Source organism: Varanus komodoensis, unplaced genomic scaffold (genome assembly GCF_004798865.1).
Source record: "Varanus komodoensis strain SLA01 unplaced genomic scaffold, ASM479886v1 scaffold106, whole genome shotgun sequence".
In the NCBI taxonomy this organism is placed as follows: Eukaryota; Metazoa; Chordata; class Lepidosauria; order Squamata; family Varanidae; genus Varanus; species Varanus komodoensis.
Genome location: NW_025335301.1, coordinates 43,280 through 67,995, shown reverse-complemented (window position 1 = coordinate 67,995; position 24,716 = coordinate 43,280). Strand labels below are relative to the sequence as shown.

Sequence of the window (24,716 nt, the reverse complement as noted above, 5' to 3'; positions counted from 1 at the left end):
ACCCTTTTTGACCTGCGGTAGCCTGGTTAGGGAACTTTTCTGCATTCAGTTTGTCTGAAAATTTTTGCCAAGGTCTGTCTGTTGGTCGGTCTTTCTCTCTCTTTGATTATTGTTCATCACCCCTTTACTTCACTTTTATTATTTTACTGTTCTGTTTTCCACAGCCTAGTGATCACCTAGCAGGTTTGTGGCTCCCCAGTCGCCTTTTTGGAAGCCTGTCCACTGTGACTGATGGGCATTCCCTGTGCCTCTTTTGCCTTGGAGGGAAGTATAAGGTGGAGGCCAGGGTACTTTGCCATGCTTTCACAAAGCAAGCCTGAAGGAACCGGTCTCAATAATTCAGAGGCTGTGGAGGAGCCAGGGAGACCATGGCTGAATCCTCACCCTGGCCCAGCTGGAGGTGTGTCTGCCTTGCGGAAGCCTCTACCAGGGTCTCAGTTGGATTTGGCTCATAGCCTAGCTCCAGCCTTGAGACAACAGAGTCCCTGGGTCTCACCAACACCAAAGCGGTTGTGGACAGTTTAGTTAGCAAGGAAGCCAGCCGAAACAGCCACGCTTCAAAATCATCTGTGGCTTCGTCTTCCAATGTGAAAGAAAGGCTCAAGCAGGTGGCAAAATTGGTGCAGGACCAACTACCATCATGAGCTCCAACTCAGCTGCTCTTCCTGCTCTGCCATCAGAGCTACAGTACTGGATATTGATGCTGGTCAAAACCCAAGATCCCGCTTTCATTGCCCTGGTGCCAGAGGGGGAGATCAGTGATGCTTCCCTGTACAATCACTCTCCCTCGCCACCTGGCCGTGATCAACACTCGTCACCTTGGTCTGGAAGGCCTTGCAAGCAGCACCCTGGCTCCCTAGATGCTGCCTGCTCGGTGGCATCGCTGCGGCAGGCAGCGCCTCCCGACATGGCAAGGGACATCAGTGCGGGCCCAAATCCCCGCTCTGGCTGTGGCAGGTGCTTGGAATGGGAAGTCCCTTAGAGAAGGTCTCAAGGCCAGAGAGTGCGTCCTACGAGCCAATGCTGCTGGACATGCTACTGCCCTTGCTGGGAGTCCTGGTCATCCTGTGGAGGCCACACAGGCCATGGCTGCCCTGTTTCTGTGTCAGATGTGTGTGTGGGGGGGGGGGGGGGAATAAAATTTAGCTTCCAACAGTGCTGTATCTTCTCACCTGAGAGCAAAGCAGAGTTTGACTCCTAGGCCTTTGAATGCTTTGCATGATGCCTTGTAGGATCTGGTGCTCGTTACTGACCAGAAGGTTCCTGCTCCAGTCCAGTGCATTCTGAGTGCCATGTGCAAACCCACAGGGAGATGGTCCTATGCTTTCTTGTCCTTTGCATCTCCCAGAGACTTTGACCCCCTGGGTTGCAGCTTGTGTCAGGTGCTGCAGTTCCTGCTATCAGTTTAACTGAAATTTGAAAATTGAAACTTCCTTCCCCCTGTGTCTACTTGGTGACTGTCTCTACTTCCCACCTTTCCAGAGAAGGCTTCTGCATCTCCTCACCTCCAAAGGTGGCACACTTTCTCCAAGAGGTCTGGAATTTAGCTTCTCCTGTTCAACAGACAGTACTGAGTAGCAGTTGTCCCGTAAGCACGGGCTTCTGTGCAGTTCAGGAAACTGGCTGTGACAGATCTTCATTGCCGTCTTGGAAGGTGGCATCTTGCTCTCCCATCCCAGCAGCAGGGCATGGTGGAGAATCATGCACCTCATGCCCCATTTCTCGTAGAGACAAGGAAGCTCCCTGGCCCGATGCTCTCTCCTTTCGTACCGTTCCTTCTCACCAGGATGCCCTTGGGCTAGGCTGGTGTCCCCCTTGCCTCCAGTGCTGGACCTCGCTCTGCACCCTGGGCCTTTCCGGGCAGCACAGGCTGAAGGCTGAGCCGTCCAGGCCGCCTGCCCCAGGCGCTCGCGTGAGATCCCGCCCCGTGCAGCATGGCCACCTCGGGCCCTTTGAGCCAGACCAGCAGCCGGCGGCCTCTTCCACCCTCATGCCTGCGCTGGGGGGTCCCTGTCCATCCTCAGCCAGTCAGCCCATGCCCAGAAGGCACAGGGCCCGTGGAGGCAAGGGTGACCGCAGTGCTCAGAGCGGCTGCCGTGACGTCCCTCCTGGGTGCCGTGCCCGAGCTCTGTGGGCCCCAGCGACCCATCTCAGCTTCGAGGCTGCCGTGGTGATTCAAGGACCGAGGGAACGGGTGGGCTTTCCACAATGCCCTTTTGCTACAGGCATTTCCCACCCCTGCTCTCCATGGGAGTGCAGAGGCCACATGGGCTGCACAGAGATGGAGGAGGCGCTGCAGTTGCAGGCAAACAGCCTGTCTCGTAGGCTGTGGTTTAAGGGCCAAAATGGGGTGTGGGGCAGGGGGGCTGGCCAAAGAAACAGGATATGAGGGGCGGTCTGAGGGAGGCTTCCCAAAGAAGATTGGTAGCAGAGGCTTTTTTCTCCACTGGGCAGCAGGAACTTCCCCCATTCCCAGCAATGTCTGGAGCACTTCCCTTCCCTGCCCCACAGTTCCCTAGGAGAGAACAGGCCGAGTGGAGCAGAGCATGCAGACTTGCGCTGGGAGGCTATCGGGGGGTGGGGGGAGGCATCTGTAGCACGACTCCAAAATATGTGCTGTTTCTGCCTCTTTTCTCTTGGGTCTTGGAACTGCTGAGCCAGTAGAAGTCTTCAAGTGAGATTTATGAGTGGGCTGAGATCTCTTATCTGGAGTGGGTGAGCCCTGGTCTGACGACAGAAGGCGAATGAGGCTTGGGCGACGTGCGCACTGACTGAGAGTTTTTTGGGGAGCCTCTTTTCCTAACATACTAAAAAGCAAAGACATAACCCTGCTGACAAAAGTGCGTATAGTCAAGGCTGTGGTGTTCCCAGTTGTAACGTATGCTGTGAGAGCTGGACCACAAGGAAGGCTGAGCACCAAAGGATTGAGGCCCTTGAATTGTGGTGCTGGAGGAGACTCCTGTGAGCCCCTTGGACAGCAAGGCAATCAAACCAGTCAGTCCTAGTGGAGATCAACCCCGACTGCTCTTTCGAAGGCCAGATACTGAAGATGAAGCTCAAATACTTTGGCCACCTAATGAGAAGGAAGGACTCCCCGGAGAAGAGCCTCATGCTGGGAACAATAGATGGCAAAAGATGGGGATGCAGAGGATGAGGTTGCTGGATGGAGTCACTGGGGCAGTGGGAGTGGGCTTGGGTGGACTCCGAGAGATGGTGGAGGACAGGACAGCCTGGAGGAATGTTGTCTATGAGGTCATGACGCGACTTAGCAACTAAACTTAGCAACTAAACACTAACACTTTTCCTAGTAGTGCTCTGGTGTACCAGCTGGCAGAATGATGGGCAGGGTGGAGGTCCTGTCATGTTTCTCTTGGGATTTCTGACTCAGATGGTGCTAAAACCAGAAGGCTAAAGATGTGCTTGGTCTAGAACAATGTTTGTTTAGTCATTCGAGAGTGGCTCCTGGATGCATGGTGCTTTGCAAAGGACGACCTTGGCAGGTCCCTATCAGAAGGTTTTGTCACGATGTAAAGAGACACGCAAGAAGGGACAGGGGAGCAGATGGAAACAGGAGTACAAAGTTCCACAACCTGGATGATTTGCACTACCCTTGACCTAATGCTGGCCATTGGCTGTGTTTGCTGGGAGTTTGAGGAGCTGCAGTCAAAAGCATCTGGAGGCATGAATTCCACACAGGGGAAATGAGAGGCTGTTCAAAAGCAAGCTTGTTTGAGGCTAGCCATGGACCAGCTCATTCCTGAAAGGAGAGAGAAGAAGGGCTGTGGTTCGTAGTGTTGCAAAAGGGGAAGCAAGACGATTCAGTGCCTTCTCACATTAGTGGGGACGGGAAGTAACGCTGTTGTGCCACTGCTGCTCTTGGCCCTAGCATGTAGTTCTTACTACTCTTGGTTTCATTCTATACTGTCCCCGCAGCCCAGCCTCCCTGGGCAGTTTGCCGCAGTGCAGTCGCCAGTTCCAGCCCGAGCACTTCTGCCGCTATTAAAATGGGCCGACACATTGCTGCACCACGCCTACGCCTTCCCTGATTATCCGCAGTGCTCAGATAGAGCTTTCCTCCCTTCCACAGCACTTGCTTCGCCAGGGCCGGACAGCTGTCCAAGTCCACCATGAACTGGAGGTCATCACCACGGAGTACAAGCAGGATGCAGCCGCCATGAGTGGGGAGGCGTTCCGCCATGGGTGCCTGCAGCCCATTGGAGTCCATGCAACTGTGAGGGGCTGGCTTCACTTGAGCCTGGCTAACATAGGTAAGAGATCCACCGATTCCGTCTGCTTTCCAGAGGAGCATCCTGGAAAGAAGGTTGCATTCAGCAGAGGCTCAAGCGGTAGCTGGAAGCTTCATGACCCAACCCAGCCGGTGGAGCACTTATGGCTGTGGCTGGGAATAGCTGCCAAAATACTCCCTCCCAGCTGGGAGGACCCTGCAACAGCAGACTGCATTGCAAGGAAGGCATCGCCCACTGCCTGGAGGCTGGGAGGACTGACCTAGCCCATATAATGGGTATAATTCGTGTGGGGGCATCATGCACGGAGGGGGCGAGCTCTTGTCCCAGGACAATCCCCAAGTCATAGGTGGATGGGGAGAGACTATCCTCGGGGATGTGGGAGTAAGTCATTCTCTTCACGGTTTTATGCAAGCATACCTAATTTTGCACTTTCATGCCAATATGTGAGCCTTTCCTTCAGAATATGCCCTTTTTCAAATGTAGTATTAAAATATGTGTGAAAAAGTATATTAGAGAAAACAATGTTTCCATTTAGATTATATTAGGAAAACCGCTTGCAAAAACTGTGTGTCTTGGGCTTAAATGCATAAAACATGCATGCAGTAGGAGAATGCGCAACAAAAAATACTTTTGAACTTCCATGCAAACTTTAAAAACCTCTCAAAATATAGAGGGACAAAACTTGCAAATGGAGAAAAGAATGGATGCCAGGAAGTACTTCCTGATGGTATGGAATGGGTTTTCCACAGGAGGTCGTTGAGGCCCCATCAGTGAGGGCGTTCAAGGATAGGCTGGACATGCACATGGTGGGCATGTCGTGAGCAGAGCCGGCTGGAGCTGGGGGTCAAGCTAGATGGCCCTGGAGGCCCCTTCTGACTCACTCTGTTTCTGTGTTTCTAAATTCTAAAAGTTTGTGATGAACTGAACTTAAAACTGGAGAAATGCAAAACTGAGGGAAACCAACATGGGCAGATTTGCCTGTCCATAGCTAGAGCTACAGTGTCCTTCTCTGAGGTAGGAAGGCCACTGGCATCCTCACTGGACGTCCCATCTAGTTCAACGGTGAGTGCCTGGCAAATTCAGTTCTTGCACATTTGGAAACAAATTTTGTTATCTAATCCAGACCTCCCAGAGGAATCTGTGAATCAGTATGTGATTAGCTAGTAGCTTTTGTGATTCCCAACTCTTCTGGAGCAGGTCCAAGCTCAAAAATATCCCATTTACGTGTGCATGTAAGACAGAAAACCCCCTATAGCTCCCACCATCCCTTGGCTGGCCATGTTTACTGGGAGATGGCACTGCAAGTCTCTCTGCTGTCTTAATATGCATAGGACTGCAATCCTAGACATGCAACAACCTGGAAGAACACATATTTGAAAAATGCATTTGAGTGCAAGTTTCCATGCAGGTTAAAAAAGAAGACTGTACAGAGTGAAGCAGAAGCAGGATGGGAGGCATTCATGGGCTGAACAAGTGCAAAAGTTGCACACACTGTAAATAGGCTGAGTTCCAGCCAGGATCCCAGCAGGTGTTGTTTTTCCCCTTTCTGCTGGCTGATCTCTAGAGGATCAGGGTCAGCTGACCACTCTTTTCTGCAGTGTGACTCCCCACTTTGGAACAGAACCTGGACCACCCATCTCACTGGCTGTCTCTGGTCAGAGCCTCCCAGGGAAAAACAGCTTAGGATCTTGCAGAGCTGGGCTTTCCAGGCCTCTTCTGGTCACACTGATGAGCACCCGTAGGGCTGAGGAAAGTATCAGCTTTGCCACTGCTTAGCAAGGATTCTCAGCTCCTTGGAGGATTTGGGGAAGATTCCCAGCACACGCTGCAAAAGCCTATTACCTGCCCTGTGTCTTGACAGCAGTAAAAATGCTGGGTTGCTGCAGCTTGGTGGAGATACACAGCCCATTAATTCTTCTTAGCCTTGTATACAAATGGGCAATCCAAGGCGGCTTTGAAGGAGACAATATGAGAAAGGCAACACTCAATTAGATGCCAACAAAGCAGCCAGGTGCCCCGCGTGGGAGGGGCCGGGTGCACACGCAGCACAGCGCCTGGCAGGGGGAAGAGTCTGCGCTGGTCAGAGCCTTGCGTCGCAGGTGCTCTAACTCATCTGCCTGTGAAAGGCAGAGTGACTCCATTTAAAGGGAAAAAATCTTATCTTCAGAAGAAAGATTAGCTTCCATTCTGCCATATCATAACTTGACATTTCATACTTTGCCTGCAAGAGGGTGATAAGCTCTTTTGTGAGCGGTAGGGGAGGAGGCATTGGGCCACGGTGATCAATCCTGCAATGCTCCGAATGCCAGGCCAAGCAAGGAAGAGGTCTAAGGGCGAAGGCGGATGGATGGGTCCCACTTCTCCGCTCTGATTTTGCAGGGCCCTCGAAAGAAAGCAAACCTGAAGATCTCATGAAGCTCTCAGAGAGGGCGGAGCAGCGGGGACTCCATGGTGTGCGGATTGGACTGCCCCGCTGTTTGGTGAGGAGCCAGTCAGCTGCCTGGCCTACACTTCCCAGCCGTGCTGCCTGGGAGTGATGGAGGGTCCATTCCAGTCCAAGTGGGAGGTGGCGGCATCATTGGGCCAGACCAGTTCCAGTCCTTCTGCCCAGAATGGAAGGAGAGGGGGCTCCGTGTGGCCCTCAGCACAGCCCCCAGGATGGCGTGTCCTGCTTGCAGTGTCCGTCTGCCACTCCATCTTTTGTCCTGCTCTGGTGCCGCTTGACCTCTGTTTCTTGCTGTCACACACTGAGTGGCTCCAGTCATGAAGGGCTGTCCCCGGGGCCTGTCCTGGCAGTTCATGGCCTTCCTCCTCATCCCCCCAGCCAGCAGGGAGAAGTGCTGGGCACGGTATTCAGCTTCTTCCCTAGGTTTCTTTAGTTTGGAGGTTCCTGCAACTGCAGCCCTTCCCTTTCATGTACAGAATTAATCTGAGGCCCTCCTGCCTCATCCTTCCTCCCCACTTCGCGTCCTCCTCCCTTCTTGCCTTTTGCTAAGAGATTTCAATAGGTCCCAAGGATTATCCCCAGACTGTGAGTCCAGATGCGAGAGTCATTTGCTCTCACGCTCCCCGCAATACCACTTGTTCTGCTAGGCTCTTTTTCTTCATTTCTGCACATGGCATTGTTCTGTCCTCTTTAAGTTCACCATCCTATTTGTTTGACTCTCCTGCATTTCCTTCCTTCTCCCTGAGGGATATCATTTTTTTCTTTTGAAATTTTAGTTCTTTCAGCCAAAGCCAGTTCTCGGCTTTTCTTCTTCTTGATTTTTCTTCACTTATTTCTTATAGTCTGCTGCTCAGTTCATGATGTTTTGTTGTTGTTTTGTTATTTGTGTTGCCCCGCATTCGCTCATTCTTTCAATAAGCCTTCCTCAGCCTGGTGTCTGCAGTTACTGTAGACTCCAATTCCCAACATCCATGGCAATTGAGGCTGTTAGGAGTTGTAGTCCAACACATCTGGGGACTCCAGGTCGGGGAAAGCTTTTTTAGGCACAGCAATTCTCTTCCTTTCATGTCCATCATCCTGCTCTTCCTCAACCTTCCTTATTTTCCCAGGTTGAAGATTTCTGGCTCAAATCTCACACTGACTTCATTCCGTTCTTGTATTAATCAGCTTTATTTCCTTCCAAACAATCTTACTTTAAAAAATGTTTTACTTTGTTCTCCTTTTCTTTCCCTTCCTGGTGGATCTATAGTCAGAATTAGGGGGTCTGCCTCCCTAAATTTGGTATGCCTCCCCCCTAATGTTTTATGAACAATTTTATTATGAGAATTTTAGAAAACCAGCAAGGAATCTTATGTTTCCCTTTTTACAGGTGTAGATGTTATTGTTCTGGGCCAGGGTCACAGAGGACTCTGTCCACAAACCCTTAGACTAGACCCTTAGATCCTGCTAGGGCTGTGCATTCAGATGACTTCCTTCTTCCCACACTCATATTCATCTGTGCTTCTTTCCCTTCTGAAAACGTTTCTCATCTAAAAACCCAGCTATTGAACTACTCAGTCAAATCTGTAGTCTTTCTTTTATCTTTCTTGCTGAAATTATACCAAGAGTACTCAGATATCTGGAGCTTGCAAAATTGCTGCTGCAGCCGATGGCTCTGGATATGAAGACCGGGTTGGGAGACAGTGGCAAGAAATGCAAAGTGATGCTCTTTTCATGGGCACTTTTGAAACAGCCCAGAAAGCACAAGAAACAGCATCAGAATGTCATCACAAACACCCTTGGACTTCAGGAAAGATGATTTTAAGAAACTCAGATAACTGATAAATAGGATCATCTGGCAGGAAAACCCCAAAGGAAAAGGTGGTGGTGAGGGGAATGCTCATCATATTTTCAGACATTGGCTCTGAAAGCTCATACCTGAGATGACGGAAACCAAATAGAAGACTGGGCAGAAAGTCACAGAATGCAGGGAGCAGGCGATGCCCAGCTTGGCACTAGTGCAAGTGAAAAGGGTCTTGGCAGAGTGCTGCGACTGCCATTCAGGAGAATGCATTTCGGTTGGCATTGACAGAAGTAACCAATATGCGGGCAAGGCAAAGAAGCAAACTCAGTGGCACCCCCAGTTTATGGATGTTTATATAGATTTTGAATGTTTTACACCACTCTTAAAAATCTGTAGTTTAAAAATTAAAGATCCTTTAAAATATTATAGAATTATGCAACTGTGTGTGTGCATATTTTAAAAACATGAAATCTTTGATCTAGAGCACCAGCTCCAGTTCTGGGTCTTCTAAGAACTGCTCTGTTAAGGCAATGGGGGCTGCTAGCTCCAACATCAGTGGACAGTGTATCCACTCCAGATTTTGGTCTGGACTTTAAAGCCACTATGTGGTGCTGAAACCTATTTTGAGGATAGGATTCAGCACCATGGATAGCTCTATTACCACTAAAACAGTAAATCCAGAGCAGTTGTACAGCCCTGCTGACATTGGAACAATCATCCCCTGCTGCTTGCTGGCTTAAACCTAGTAGGACCAGCTTGAAACCATTAGGGTCTCATCCCCACTGCCCTTTTCTGTAGGAGCTTGCCCAAAGAGTTAAGTGCAGCTCTGTTTTCTGTGGCCAGCTCTTGCGGCTTGGTCCAAGAAAGCAGGGTCTTTTCCATGGTGGCACCTTGGTTGTGCTACACTTTCCTTGGGGAGATTTACTAGGCAACCCATGAGGTTGCCTTATGCCAAGTAGGACCACTGGTCTGTCACCCAGTCATGTGGACTCAGCCTGGCATTAGCTGTCCAGAGCCCCCAGCAAGGCTGTTTTGGCTCCCTGTTGCACAGATTCTTTTACTGGGCTGGGCGACCTGTGCCCCCATGCCACACGCAGATCTTGACTTACTTTCAAAAGCCCTGCTCAAGCAGTCAGTTCAGATTCCTAGAAAAAGCAGTCTTTTCTCTGTTGGGAGAGAGTGAAAAAGAGAGAAAAGGGACCCGATCACTTTCATTTCTGGCTGCAGCTCCACTTACTACCAGCGTGCAATTCTGGATGGAGCGCCTCTAGGAGAATGCAGTTGTCTGCTGGAAATGGTTCCCCGTTCCGCCTTTAGCCGGCGCCAAATGCCACAGATAGTTCAGGCACCTTCCCTAAAATGAGATCAGTGCTTCTAACTGTAGGCCTGTAAAGCTGTGGTGGCATGTTGGCCATAGTTCTGAGAGGATGCTCCCTCATCTGGGCAACAGAGCAAGGAGGCACTTCAGGAAGCTAGAAGGCCACAGTCCTTTGCGCGTCCAAGGGGTGAAGGCGCCGGCTTGCATCTCTTCCCAGAGAACCTCGGTTCTGTGCATGCTGCAAACCAAGGATTCTTTTATGCAAAAAAGGCTCAAGGTGTCCCCTTTGATAATTTTTTACTCCCTGAAGGGGCCGTGGGTTTTGATGGGAGAAAGTTGTCTTTTATTTTTTGAGAGAGAGTTTTGGCTTGCAGGTTATGGCAGAGATCAAAGCACTGTCAGTCTGGTAGAAGGGCTGGGTGAGTCTGCTGTTATGCATCAAGGTGCGTATTCCTGAAGGGCAGAGGAGGCCCTGCAGAGCTCTGCTCCCTTGTCAGGAAGGGGCAAATCAGGCTAAGGAGGTGGTTGCCAAGTGGCCATCGAGTGCCTCTCCCCAGGCACCCAGTGGGGTGACTGCCCCTGCGGATCCTCCTGCTGCGCCTCTTACTGGAGAAGGGAGCCCAGCCGTGCCACCTTCACTACTGACATTGCTCCAGAGAAGGTGCGTTTTGTTTTCTCTGGCTTGCTTGTCCTGGTGCCTCTTGTAAAAAAAGAAGAAAAAGAAGGTGAGATGCTCCAGGCTGTGAGAGATCTGAGAAAAGGGGCAGGAGGAGAGAGATCACAAGGGGAAAGTGGTCCAGCGGCACTGGAAAATCATCTGCTGTACATGTGGCTTGTATTTTTATCACTTACTTTGTTGTTCCTAGGTGTATTTTAAATCTGTAAACCGCCCAGAGAGCCCAATAGGCTATGGGGCAGTATCATCATCTGCACATTTTGAAAGGTTAAATGGAACAGATGTGTCTTCTCCCACCACATCTTAAGACTAGAGTTAGCAACTTTAACTCTCGCACTTCTGCCCCGCGCTTCTCTGGTCTGGTACTTGAGGAGCATGCAAAGCACCCCCTTCTCTACCGACCAATATCTAAAAAGATTAATCATGTTGCTGGCCTGACTATGCATATAAAAGGAAGGCACATTTTCCTGTGTTCACTGTCCTGTTCAGGAGGGCTGAGCACACATGGGAAGCAGCGGCCAGTTGAGTGAGCGGCAAGAGGTTGCAATCCCTCAAGAGTGGCCTTGTTAGGGGGAGATGTGTGCTGTGTGCCCGGGTGGTAGGTGAATGCGCTGTGCGCTCCATTTATGGAGAAAAAAAGACAGGCTTCCACGCAGAGCGAGGCGGAGACTGCCCAAGCGGTGGAGGTGAGTTCCGTTTGCACACACCGGTCCCGCATCCATGTAGGCCCTCCAGGCAGCCCGGTGCTTCTGCTTCCTTTTGCCCGGCCCGTCTTGCAACTGAAAGACTTTGGGGTCATCAGTGTTCTCTGTCAAGCTCAGGGTATCGCTAAGAATGCAGAACCACTTCTGAGCATCCATTGTGTTCAAAGGAACAAGAGTTTAGTTTCCCTGAACTTTCCATAGCATACAGGCATAGACTCGTCGAACAGTAGAGTTGGAAGGGGCCAGAAGGCCATCGGGTCCAACCCCCTGCTCAGGGCAAAAGCTCTGTTCCTAAATGTTCCTAAATCCTCAAGGGATGATCTATATGTGCACTAAACTTGTACTGCTACTTCTTTTGGTTCCTTATCTGGAACATTATACCTTTTCTCTTCTTCTCCTAGTGGTCCCCACCACTCGGTGCCTGCTTGGTGCTTCTAGGCACACTATAATGTAACCCATACTCCCCATTACTGGAGCTGGAAGGCTTAAATTCCATGAGGACCGGCGAGGCGAGGGAGCGGCCCATGCGAGCAGCCTTTGCCAACTTGGTGCCCTCCACTGGCCATGCTGGCTGAGAGGGGTGGAAGTGGCCGTGCGACACCTGCTGGAGGGCCCCTGGTTGGGGGAGTCTGCACACGCCTAGAATGGTGAGCTCACAGTTGAGCTGTCCAGCCAGGGAGCTCCATCTGGAGGCCACTGATGGGGAGCAGGTCAGAAACGGGTTTGCGCAGAAGTGCCATGGCCAAGTGCCCTCTTTACAGAGGGCGGTCCTCTGCTTGAAGGGCTGCCTGCCTGTCCAATTTGCATTGGAAGAGGAAGAACCGGAAGAGCAGCTGCCCATCCCCTGTGCTGAATGCAACAGCAAGAACTTCTGAACTTGCAGCAACGATAAGGGGGACCAGCTATAATGACCAGCATCATAATAATTATAAGCTAGGGAAAGTCACAATATTTGCAGAACATGCGAAAGCACCCCTATATTTTCTGCCTCCTGAGGAGTTCAGGGGAGGGGGTGATTCTAGGAGGTGGCTGCCACCTTCGAGAAGAGGACCTGCTTTTGAAATGAGATGCATGCGCAGGGGTCAACACAGCTGCCTTTGAACTTCTTAGAGCCTGTGGGGGAAAGCACCCCACTTCTGGCCCAGCTCAAATATTTATTTTATTTATTTATTAAAACATTTCTATGCCGCCCCTTGCCGAAGCCTCGGGGCGGCTCACAACACAAAATAAAATACAATAAATATTTGGCTGGAGGTGGGAGAACCTTGCAGAAGCCCTGGCAATTTCCTGTGTGCAGGATGTCACTCTTTCAGAGTGCAGGTCGTCCCTGGGTTACAAGCTTCTGGGTTACGAACAACCCATACTTACGAACACGTGGATTGCTATAAACCCTATGTGAATATCTCTAGAGAAATGCCATGAGTATCTCTAGGGAACTGCATGAGAAAGAAACCTAGAAACAGAGCAAGTCAGAAGGGGTCTCCCAGGTCATCTAGTCTGACCTCTGGCTCCAGCTGGCTCCACTCATGACATCCCACCATGTGCATGCCCAGCCTATCTTTGAACACCCTCACTGATGGGGCCTCAACCACCTCCCGTAGAAGCCCATTCCATGCCCTAGGGGTCCTAAATTCCATACCCTAGGGGTCCTAACCATCAGGAAGTATTTCCTGACATCCACTCTAAGTCTTGGTTCCCTGAGCTTTGCTCCATTGGACCGTATCCTGCCTTCCACCTCAGGGGAAAAAGTTCATAACCCACCTCTGTGTTGCATCCCCTCACATACCTGTATGTTGCCCCTCTGAGCAACATACAGGTCCCCTCTGAGATTCCTCCTCTCCAGGCTGAAAAGGCCCAGCTCCCTCAGTCTCTCTCATATGGCTTCCCCTGCAAATCAACCTTCATCCTTGTGGCCCTGCGCTGCACCGATTCCAACCTTGCTGTATCCCTCTTGTAATGAGGGGCCCAAAACGGAACACAATACCAGTCACATATAGTGCCAGTAATACTTATCTTGATCTAGAAGCCATGCTTCTGGCTATGCATCCAAGGGTGATGTTTGCCCTCTTGACCACCGTGTCACACTCCTGACTCATGTTTAGCCTGCAGTTGACCAGCACCCTAAGATCCTTTTAACAAGTGCTGCTCTCCAGCACTAATCTGTACTTATGACACCCATTACTATGTCCCAGGTGCAAGACCTTGCACATATCTTCAATGAACGCCATCCTCTTGTTACTGGCCCACCTCCATAGTCTGTCCAGAAACTTTTGAATCCAGAGTAGCCACTGCCCCCATTTTAGTACTGTCTGCGAATTTGTTCACCCCCTCTTCCATGTTGTTGATGAAAAGATTAAACAGGATCAGCCCCAGGAGAGCCCTGGGGGACCCCGCTTGTCACTGGCCACCATCGCGATGATTCCCCATTAATGGTTTCCCTCTGCTTTCGGTCAGTCAGCCATGCCCCAGTCCACAGGACAGTGCATTGGTCTATCCCAAAACTCCTCAATTTCTCCACCAGGATATCATGGGGCACTTTGTCAAAGGCCTTGCTGAAATCCAGGTAAACCACATCCACCGCGTCCCCTAGCCGCCCTGACACCTTGTTGTAGAATTCTGCAAGATTCATCTGGCAGGAGCTGTTTTATTTATTTATTTATTTATTTAGAATTTTTGTATGCCGTCCCATTTGCATAAGCCTCAGGACAGCTTCCATACAATAAACAGATAGTGCACATAAAATCCAGATTCACCCTGGCTGAAAAATTAAAACCTATAGATAATATTAAAAATTGTTAAAATATTGTTTGAATAAAAAGGTCTTGGCCTGGTGCCAAAAAACAAATAACGACGGCGCCAGGTGGACCTCTCTGAGGAGTACATTCCACAGGTGGGGCGCCACCGCAGAGAAGGCCCAGGTCTCCCGGTCTCCTAATACCTTTCACGGAGGGTTCCTGGAGGAGGGCCTCTGCTGCTGATCTCAGGGGGAGGGAGGGCAAATAGGGAAGGAGGCGTTCCTTTAGGTATCCAGGTCCCAAGCAGTTAAGGGCAATGTTTGACAATGCGCCATCAGTGACTGTGAGACATTCATGGCTTTTCACTAGAGGTAGACGGTGTTGGGGACTCGAGGTGAGCAGCTCTCTCCCAAGTCCGATTCAAGCTGCATCACTGACTGGGCTCCGACTTGGGAGCAACAAGCAAGCGACTCAGCTCGACTTGAGATTTCTGCCATTTTCCTCTGAGTTGCTCCAGGGCTTCCTGCCTGCATCTGACATGCAGCTGGATATCCTGGGGCAACCTCAACGGAAGGCAAGGCGTCTGTGGTGGGCTGGAAGGCAGGCGCAGGCGCAGGCACAGCAGAGTGTGACAGGGGGAAGGCAAGTCTTCAGTTCTTTTCCGCACAAGCACAAGGGAGGGAGGGAGTTTCAAGAGGGTGGGGGCAGGATAGGCAGGAGGGGTTGCAATAAGGAGAAGGCAGGGCAAGGCAAGGCAAGGTTCTTCTTTTTGGCATGGGGTGGTTTACACCTTTCCCACCCACGGCACCCCCACTTCCACCTCCACCTCCCTTTTTTTCTGTTAAAGTTGAGTCTTGAGACTTGAGGAGAGACTTGAGTCTCTGCTGCATATTTCTTGCAATGACTTGAAACTTGACTCGAGACTTGGAGGAAAGGACTTGAACACATCACTGGAGAGAGGCACAGCTATTTCTAGGGAACTACGCAATACATTTGGCAATTCATCTCTCAGTGGCTGTGCAATTCCCTAGAGATAAGTATGCATGGCATTTTCTTCCATGGCATCCAGACCGTAGGCTCCAGTGGTATTGTCCCCCACACCCCTACCCCCAGCAGCACAATCAAACCCTGACTCTCCAGCATCAGGTCCATCTCATCAGCATCATTATCATCATCATCATCGTCATCGTCATCATCTAATGTTTAACATCACTTAATGTTAACTCAGGATTGTTCTAAGCTATTTAAAGAACTGTTTCTTTAATTTGGTTTTTACAATACTCTACACATATACATACAGATTCTTTCTCTTCAGTACCTGTAGTTCCTTTATTATTACTCTATTATTATCATTATTACAGTACTGTATTGTGTTTTAAGAAGTTTTAGTGAATATGGAAGTGTTTTAAAAGGTTTTATATGCATAGAAAGGTAAAATATATGCATATATTAAGACAAACATTTGACTTACTCATGTGATCCAATTTACATACAAATTCAACTTAAGGACTTTCTCAGGAATGGAACTTGTTCTGAACCCAGGGACTATGTGCCCCCGCCTAGACGGAAGGGGCATGCGGCCCCAACTGAGCAGCTCGGCTTCCTTTTCAGGGCACCTGCCTGAGCAGAGACTGAGGAAATCGCACTCCTTGCCACCCTCTCGCTCGCGGGTCATCTCCTCGCATGACAGCACCAGGGGCTTCCACGGGGGCAGCCTGCTCTCCCTCAGTACATGCAGAGGTATGTTAGGCTCTGTCTTCTGAATATGCCTCATTGGAAGGGCAGAATCCAAGAGGAAACCTGGAGTGCTCCCTTCTGCTTTGGAGACAAAGAATGGCATGTTGAACCGGAGAAGCAAATGAGGGAATGGCCTGCCATGGGCTTCTCCTGGGGCCCTTCTTTTCTCCTTGCACCTTTATTGAATCTAAATGGAAGAGCATCCAGGATGAGGGTGCAGACCCCATCATTCGTTCCCTGAATCAGTGTTGGGTGAGAGGAGGGGATGGTGGGTGGGTGTGGATCTTTCCACCGACTGGGACATCCTAGATCAGTGAGCATCCATTTTGCAAGGGGCTCCCAAGACTGCTTCAGAAAATGCAATATTTTTAACCTGAAAAGCAGCTTCAAGTGGAATCTTGCAATATATATTTAAATAAGTTTAAATTGTGTGAGGGTTTCTTCCTGGTGCAGAAATCCCTTTCAAGGCAGCGCTTGGCCCCTTGGCTGGAGGTTTGGTGAGAGCAGCAGGCCCAACAGAAGGTTCGCCGTCGTTGTGCCTTCCCTTCAGTGCCACGCCTTCCATCTAGTGCATAAAAGCACATTCAGCCACTGAGTGGGAGGAAACCCAAGAGGCATTACTCTGGCCAGCTGCTGCCACCGACCAGAGGGCAACCACAGGCGAGGTTCTGTGGAAAAGCTCTCAGAGCAGGAGGAGTCCGGCTAATGAGGGAGACAGTCACCTGTTTGCAGCGGTCGCCTCGGAGGTCAGCCCTTGGTGACCGATGACCAACAGGGGAAGCACCAGAGAAGGCCTTGACCAAAGTCTGGGCAGCTCCCCGACATCCCCCAGGCAGCAGCGGGATTGTCCTGGTTTCCAGCTGTTGCCGCCATGAAGCAGCGGTTGGGAGCAGGGTGACGCTGCTGTGGGGCTTTGGGACTCCTTGAGTCCATGGGGCCGTAGGACCAAGGGCCTGCTTTTTTGACCCCCCCCCCAGCAGCACCCCACAGGCCAGTCGCGAGCGCTGACCAAGCCAGCTGCCTGCACCAAGTGGATCCAGTGGCGGCTCATTGCTGGGGAGAGGCCTTTCCAGCCCCTGCTCCCTGCAAGCCTTTTGCCTGGAGGAGCTCAGCAGCAAGCAGGCGCTGGGTGCCTGGAGGGGCAGCTGCCTCCCACGGAAGGCCAGCCAGCCTGCTTCCTCTTGTCCTCCCGGGCAGGCCTTTGGTGCGTCGTCTGGGGCTGCCCCTTGCTGAAGAGGTGTGTCATTCTTTGGGTGCAATTTGTTTCTTTTCCTTTGTGTTTTCATGTTTTGCTTTTATTTTCATAGTAAGCTTAAGAACTTGCTCGTGGCCCGTAGTGCATTGGTAGCTTCCTTGAGCATCACATTTGTGCTGGCAAGGTGGGGGTGGGGGTGGGGCATAGATTGAATAAGTGTAGAATAAGCCGTACTGGTCGTGAGCACAAGATGCAGATGGAGGAAGGTGTCTGGTCGAGCCCAAGAAGCAGCTGGCATGGGGCATTCTCCAGCACTCATTCTCCAGAAGTCTGGGGTGGCGCATCATTTGCCCCATAGGGAGGAGATGCATCCAGAGAAAGCCGCTCCATGTGACACCCACAGAGGTGGCAGCCCCTCTGCCAGCCAGGCATGAGCTGGAGAAGGAGCAGTGCCCATGGACCAGAGGGAGTGAACGGGAAGGTGGGCAGACCTGCTGTTCCTCGGCCGTGCGAGCCCTTCCCTCTCAAGTGCCACACATATTTTCAACCTGTCCCCTTTGAGTCAATACTCTCCATGTGTTAAATCTGCCCAGGGAAAAGGCGAGGCTTTCTGGCAGCCGTGGGGGCAGCTGTGACCTCAGAGGTGCAGTCTGTTCTGTGGCCTGAGAGGCAGCGTGCGCCTGCCTCAGAAATTTTAGCCACCTTCTCTGGATCCTCAGGGATGCCTCCCAGAAGGCAGGTAGCTTTTCCTGCTGCAAAGGGACCCGTGCATACCTGGGAATCTGGACCCGAGGGTCAGCACTGCAAAGGAACAGCATTTCTGGGCAGTGACAACTGGCTTCCTGCTGTGTTTGCCAATGGGACGCGACTGAGTGGGATGCACTCGTTCCTTATCCACTGTCTAGTTGACCGGCTTTGACATGGTCACTTGAAGAACTCAAGTAAGCGGACAGTCAGGAAGCCTGTTTTGGGACCCTGGAATGTTTCTCATGGGAGGGGAGAATGAGGGAGCTGCCTCCTGTCAAAGTAGTGTCTCCCCGCACCCCCGGGTCTCAACTTCTCATTCCCATCACGGCACACCTCAAATCTCTTTATTCTTCTGGAACACCAGTTCCTTTCCAGTGACACTCATGCAGGGTAGCATCCCAAGCCCAATCGAGTTCCATGCTAATTTGCTTTTTACATACCCCACATGCAAGGTCACTTCCCGATATTTCCAGATTGTGCTAGGAAAGTTTTGAAATCCCATGGAGCTACAGCCAGTTCAGGCAGACCAGTATAGGCAAAAGATGAAAAAAAAAAAAAAACCTTCCTGCTCTTTTCTGTCTAAAATTAGTCTTATTTTCTTTTTGTATTCCTTCTTTTTAAATTTCTGTCTGAGGCTATTTTTGTTGAAGGAGTATATTATTTTGTTTGCAAGGCTGTATTTCTCACCACAAAGAGAAGAAAGGACCACATCAAATGAGAAGGGGGAGCAATGAGAAATGTACCTTAACTGGTGTGTTCACAACCAGTCCCTCAAATGAAACAAATCTGGATAGATAAAGCAGCAAATTAATAACATAACACTCAACCATTGGGCAAAATAATGTGTAGCTAATTCATCAATCTTGTCTTCAGTACTAAATGTGAAGCCTTTCTTTTGTGCTCTAATAAAATTTGAAAGAAGGGCAAAGGTAGTCATGGTTTAATTGCATTTTTATCTTTATTGCCCAGCAGAAAAAGGGCTATTTTTCCATATTAAGGAAGCAGAGAATGCCACTGGTCAATAAGATGAATTCAAGCAGGTGACATTTTTTTCTGGTAATTCCCATGCGATGCGTCTGAAGGAGAGGTGATTGCTCTTCTGCACCGTGTCATCTGTTGGCTTTCAACCTGTCCCCTTTGTCCATGCAACTTGCAGCTGGAAATGTGTGCCAGGCACAGAAGCTGGCAGATGTGGACAGTGAGCTAGCTGCCATGCTCCACTCTCACTTGCGCGACATTAGCATGGCCTACCAGCACGCCAGCTGTGAGGCCAGTGCCAGCCGGAGGCGGAAACTGGAGAGGATGGTGTCTGTCCGGCGGCGGGAGTCCCAGGAAGGAGACTGTGGGAAGAAGAGCAGCCACAGCTTGGTGAGCATCTGGTGCACATGCGGCTGGGATTTGAGACAGGCTGGACTAGTCTAATGCACAGTTCATGGAGCTGCCCTTGAAGGTGGACTGAGAACCTTTGCTGGTGCGGAGCGGGATCAGAATGGAAAGACTGCCTTTGCCCTTTTCAGCCTCTGCTTGTGCCAGCCACCCATGTGTTCCGTGGCTCACGTCTGAGGCAGTGAGGCAGGCAGGTATGTGGATGTGAGCCTTTTCCATAGTGGCCCCAGCCATGCCTCTGGAGCAGGTTGCTTTGGGGGCCTGTGAAGTAGGCTCTTAGGAAGGCCCCAGACACTTGCTTGCTTCTGGGTTGCCTTATGCACCTCCCTCTTATCTTTCACTGGGTCTGAATGGCTGAGTTTAGCACTGTTCAAGCCAGATGCTTGGCTGCTGATGTTGCCTGTTCTTCCAGATTTTGGTGTCTCATCACTCCCGTGGGAGGGCGCTCCACAGGTGGGGTGCCCTGGCCAAAGCGACAGCCTCTTTCATAGCCACCGGCCTCGCTCCATTTGGCAGGGAAACCTTCCTCTGGCAGGCCCTCTGAGGATGGCCTGGGCAGGTCTCCGTGGGAGAAGATGATCTTTCAGGTGACCTGGTCCCAGCTGCCTGGGGCTTTGAAAATGATGGCAGCACTTGATTTGTTCTATTTATTGAAAGCTTTTATATACTGTCCTTCACTAAGTCCCAGGATGGTAATACTATAAAATAAAAGTACAGCATTAAACGTCAATTACAGTAAGCAACACCATATCTTTGAAACAACATTAGCACTTAAAATATCAGGAAAATAACAAGGTTTTGGCCTGGGCCCAAAATGAAAAAAGCATTGGCTCCAAGCGCACCTCTCTGAGGAGCATGTTCCATAACTGGGTGCCACCACGGAGAAGGTCCTTCTCTGAGTGGCCGCTCATGTGCTCTCTTTCAAAGAAGGCTCCTGAAACAGGGCCTCTGGCCCAGACCTTAGTGGGTGGGGAGGTATGGATGGGCGGAGGCGCTCCTCCAGGGATCCAGGTCCCGAGCCATTAGGGCTATATAAGCCATCACCAGCACCTTCCATTGGGCCCAGACTTCAATGGGAAGCCAATGCAGATGGTAAAGGCCTGGCGTCCTCGAAACTGGGCTCCGCGTGGGCTGGCAGCTCTGCCTTGCTGCAGCTCTCCTCGTGGCTCTGGGCCAGGCGGCAAGGCCACGTCACCTTCCGCAGGCTTCTGTGCCATGGGCCGCTGGGTGAGCGGAGGCGTGAATGCATGGTCCTGCCTGGCTGGCGGGAAGAGAGTTCCTTGGTGGCTGCCGAGCACATCGCCTCGTGTGCTCCGTTCCCCCAGGGATGGCACGACAATCACGTTCAGCACGCCAGAGACCTCCAGGTCATCGAGGCTTACCGTGAGCGCATCAAGGCGGAGAGCATCGCCAGCATGCTGAGCAAGGCCATCACCACCTGCCACACCATCTACACCACTTTTGGCACTGCTGAGTTCTTTGAGTTTGCCCTGAAAAACCCATACAATGTCCAGCACACGGTTTCCATCAAGAGCGACGACCCAGAGCTCAGGTAGGAATCGAGCTGGGATGGGCCCCGTGGCAGGCGAGGACCTGCCGGCAGTTGTCTTCCTGGTGCGCCATGAATGCCAGCCTTGCAGCGCTCGGCAGGAAAGGTGCAGTGTTTTAAGAGCATGAAGGCCACGCTGAGCAGTCTGGAAAAGCCATCAGAGGGGAGTGAGGTTAGCGGTGACAGCGCTGGGCGTTTCTGTCTGCCCGGTGTCTTCCTTTGGCCCTCACCGCGCCTCGGTCCCAAAATGCTAATGTGATTTGAACCTGCATAACTGAGTCTGTGTAACTCTGTCTCCATTTCCAGTTGTAGTTTGTAAGCTCCATGGGGCAGGGATCTGTCCTCTTATGCTCCCTCAAGCAGCATGCATATGAATTGTATGAAAAGTAATGGAGAGTTTCTTGGAGCATCCCGAGTGACAAGAAGAATCAGGTCTCACATCCCGCCTGCATGGCAAAAACCAGCCTGTGCACTGCCCTTTTCTCCTGCTTCGTAGGCAGGCAATCTCAGGTGTCATATGGAGATATCATGCAGGAGGGAGGAATTCCGCTCTGCCGCTGACTCTTTTACTTCTCCCCAGTGTCATTGTGGACACCAGAGAATGGAGGCATTTTAAGGAACTGACCCAAACTGTCACCCCACTGGAGGAGGACATGTTTCACCTGCATGGCAGCAGCGCGCCTCAGGTCTACCTGCGTCCCAAGGAGACAGTCTACATCCCCTTCAAATACCAGGCTTTCTCTATGGAGCAGACAGCCGTGATGCAGGTAGGGAAGTGCCAAGGCTCGATTTCTAGCGTATTGCTCACACGCTTGCTTGCAGGAGGTGCTGCATGAAGGGATCCTGCAGCATATAAACCAGCACCGTTGCCTCCACAGCACCTGTTTCTGGTTTCGAGCCGGGGGCACACTTGATAATCCAAGGCATAGTTTCTAGATCAGCTTCCAGAACCCAGCTTGTTCCTGCGGAATGCCCCATTCATGCTGTGCGGAGAAGAGGGAAGGGCAAGCTGCAGGGGCCCCTTTGGCTCCACCCGGAGGGCAGTGAGTTGCCTTGTCCTTCACTTCCCCAGCTCCTGGTTCTCCCTCTGAGCATGCTAGATGGCATGCCCTCCTCTGGCCTTTTGCACATGGCGCTTCCTTTTTCAGGCTCACGAGAAAGCTCTGATTCCCAAGCTCCCCCGGCTTAGGAAAGCTCCCCTTCCTGTCTTCCAGGGAGCTTCATGCCCCACTCAGCCTACCCTGTCTGTTGGCTTGCCTTCCCCCTCTGCCTGCCCAGTCTCTCAAGGAGGGAGCCACGCTTGCTCCCTCAAGGAAAAGAGGCCCCCCGGGGGTTCTCCCGCCCTGATCAGCTGTCCGGGTCCATGTGTGGGCAAAGCATAGCGAGGGGTGAACTTGCCTGACAGAAACCATAATCAGCTCCAGCTGCAAATGCTGTGCTTCACTCTTGAGTGAATGTTCCCTGTTTGGAATGCTTAGCAAATTTGCAGGCGACACAAAACAGGGTGGGACAGCTAATGTCCTGAAAGACAGAAAGAAGATTCAGGGATCTTGACAGACTGGGATGCTGGGCTGAAAACAAGAGACTGAAATTCAATAAGGACAACTGCCAAGTTCAACACGAAGGAAAAATGAACCAAGGGCATAGTTACAAGGTGGGAGATACTTGGCTCAACAGGACTGCAAGGTCTTGGAATTGGAGTAGATCGCAAGCTGAATGTGAGTCAACCCTGTGATGTGGCTGCACAAAGGACAAAAGCTTTTTTGGCTGCATTAACAGAAATATCAAGTCCAAATCCCATGAAGTACTAGTTCTAGTACTCAGCACTGGGTAGGCCAGTTCAGACAAGTTGGAACGGGTTCAGAGGAGGGCAAAAAGGATGATTCGGGGACTGGCTGAGAGAGGGCACCTTGCACTGACGGGAAGGAAAGTGTCCACATGAAGCTGTCTTGCTACATTATGTAGAGAGTCGAGCTAGAAGTCACATCAGCCTCTGGCTCCGTCCACAGCTGAATCGTGGGCCCTGACAGTGCAGAGCCATTCAAGGGAAAGGCTGCACCCAGGCATCCCCCACCCCAATGGGAGCAAGGGTCCCTCCATCAGCTTTTAGCAATGCCATAAAGGGGCAGGGAGGGGGGGGCGACCCTGAGACAAGAGCAAGCATTCCAAACCACAGGCATGCAACATGTATGGGTGTTCCAGTTCTCCCCAAATCACCTGAATCTCCTTGAGGCAGAGCTGTCCCTCTGTTTTGTTTTGTTTTCCTTCCTTTTAATCCTCAGTGCCTGTGGATTTGCAGCAATCTTTCCCTTTTTCCTGGCACAGGGGGATCTCGACTCATGACGGGAGCCAGCTGGGGCATGCAGGCAGGGGAAAAGGCACATGCATCGCCCTGCAGCCCGCTTGCTTTAAACACAGCTGCACTGTGCCGAAGGGGTGGAATTAAAGAACGCTCTCACTGTGCGGCTGTGCTGTCTCTTTGATCTCCAGCAAGGTCCCATGGAGCTGGCGTTCAACAAAGGCAAGAAGGACAATGCAGCCCCTTGGAAGTCCACCAGCACGCAGACAAAACGCATCAAGGTAGCTGTAGCACAGCTGGGCACAAGGGCTGTTGTGCAAGGGAACGGGGTGGCGAGACTTTGCCAGTGTTCACAGCTGTTGGGGTGCGGCAGTTCGGTGGCTGCGGGAGCCATGAAGGTGGGTGAACACAGTGGTAGCGATGGAATGGCTGGGGGTGCTCTGAGGTGCCCACCCTGCCTGCCTGCTGTTGCACAGGCCTCGCAGCAGCTCCAGCCCCTGTTGCAGTACCTGTCTGGCCACTCTGTGAGCCTCCTGCTTCACAGGCGGTTTCCTGGCCTTGTGGAAAATGCCTTGCAGCCTGCCTGGAACAGCAGCATCCAGCCTCCCTGCTTTAAGGGATACTTGTTTAGAAACTGTTCGTGTGTGGAGGTTTCAGGGTTTTCAAGGACTAGAAACTTGCTTTATTTCAGAACATGACCGACCTCCCATTTGCTCTACAAGGAAAATACCCTGATTTTCCTGGGACTGGCCACACACTTCTTCGGCTTGACAAGGCCCCTGCGGCTTCTGGCATCCCTAACCTCTCTCCTGTGGTCAATGCCAGGTCTCCTTCACAGCAAGCGGCAGCAAACCCATCGCCATCCTCAGCGTGAACGTGGAGTCACAGCCCCACATGGTCGATCAGACCTTCCGTTTCTACCACCCGGAACTCACCTTCCTGAAGAAGTCCATCCGTTTGCCTCCATGGCACACACTTCCAGGTAGTTCTCGCTTGTTTCCACGTGCAGCTCGTCCCATGCTGAGATCTCAGCACGCAGAAAGAGAGCCGAGAGAGTGATGCTAATGGGCACCCTTCAAACAAATCAAACAAGTCAATGCCTAAAATTAAAAACAACCAGTTCAGCAACACAGTCCTCAAACTGACACCGTGAACACAATGGCCAGCCCAGGCAGGATCTCCTTCCTGCAGCCACTTGAAAAGAGGAGGCCTTCCCTGCCTGGCATTTGCTCCTTCTTCTGCAACTGAGTAAGGGAAAACTTTTTCCTGCTCGTTGCTGAAATTCTCCATGCTAGGAGGGAAAAGTTTGGAGTCTTCATCACTGGCTTTTCCCTGGCGAAGGAAGCTGCAAAATACATAGAAACAGAGTGAGTTAGAAGGGGTCTGCTGGGCCATCCAGTCTGACCCCTGGCTCCAGCTGGCTCCGCTCATGACATGCCCACCATGTGCATGTCCATCCTGTCTTTGAACCTTTGATGGGGCTTCCACGACCTCACGTGGAAGCCCATTCCACACCCTCGGGGTCCTAACTGTCAGAAAGTGCTTCCTGGCATCCAAATGGAACCTTGGTTCCCTGAGCTTTGGAGCGTGGAGCTTGGTTCCATTGGAGCGTGTCCTGCCTTCCTCTGCAGGGGAGAACAGGTCTCTCCCCACCTCCGTGTGACATCCCCCGCATACCTGTATGTCGCTAACAGATCCCCTCAGAGTCTCCTCCAGGCTGAAAAGGCCCAGCTCCCTCAGTCTCTCCTCATATGGCTTCTCCTGCAGACCAGCCACCATTCTAGTGGCCCTTTGCTACACTGATTCCAACGTTGGTATATCCCTCTTGTAAAGAGGGGCCCAGAACTGAACATGGGACTCCAGCAGTGGGCACACCAGAGTTGTACAGAGTGGC

The 24,716-nt window shown here is 51.4% G+C and overlaps 1 protein-coding gene across 1 annotated transcript in view; it reads left to right on the top strand.

The window, feature by feature from the left end:
• NPHP4 (nephrocystin 4) overlaps positions 1-24,716 on the top strand; it is a 139,133-nt gene that overhangs the window by 101,329 nt on the left and 13,088 nt on the right. The window contains exons 17-23 of the mRNA XM_044419642.1: positions 4,088-4,268; positions 15,521-15,649; positions 18,745-18,956; positions 20,300-20,526; positions 21,104-21,290; positions 23,014-23,103; positions 23,648-23,804. Coding sequence (XP_044275577.1) covers positions 4,088-4,268; positions 15,521-15,649; positions 18,745-18,956; positions 20,300-20,526; positions 21,104-21,290; positions 23,014-23,103; positions 23,648-23,804 — 1,183 coding nt within the window. The remainder of the gene's footprint in view (positions 1-4,087; positions 4,269-15,520; positions 15,650-18,744; positions 18,957-20,299; positions 20,527-21,103; positions 21,291-23,013; positions 23,104-23,647; positions 23,805-24,716) is intronic.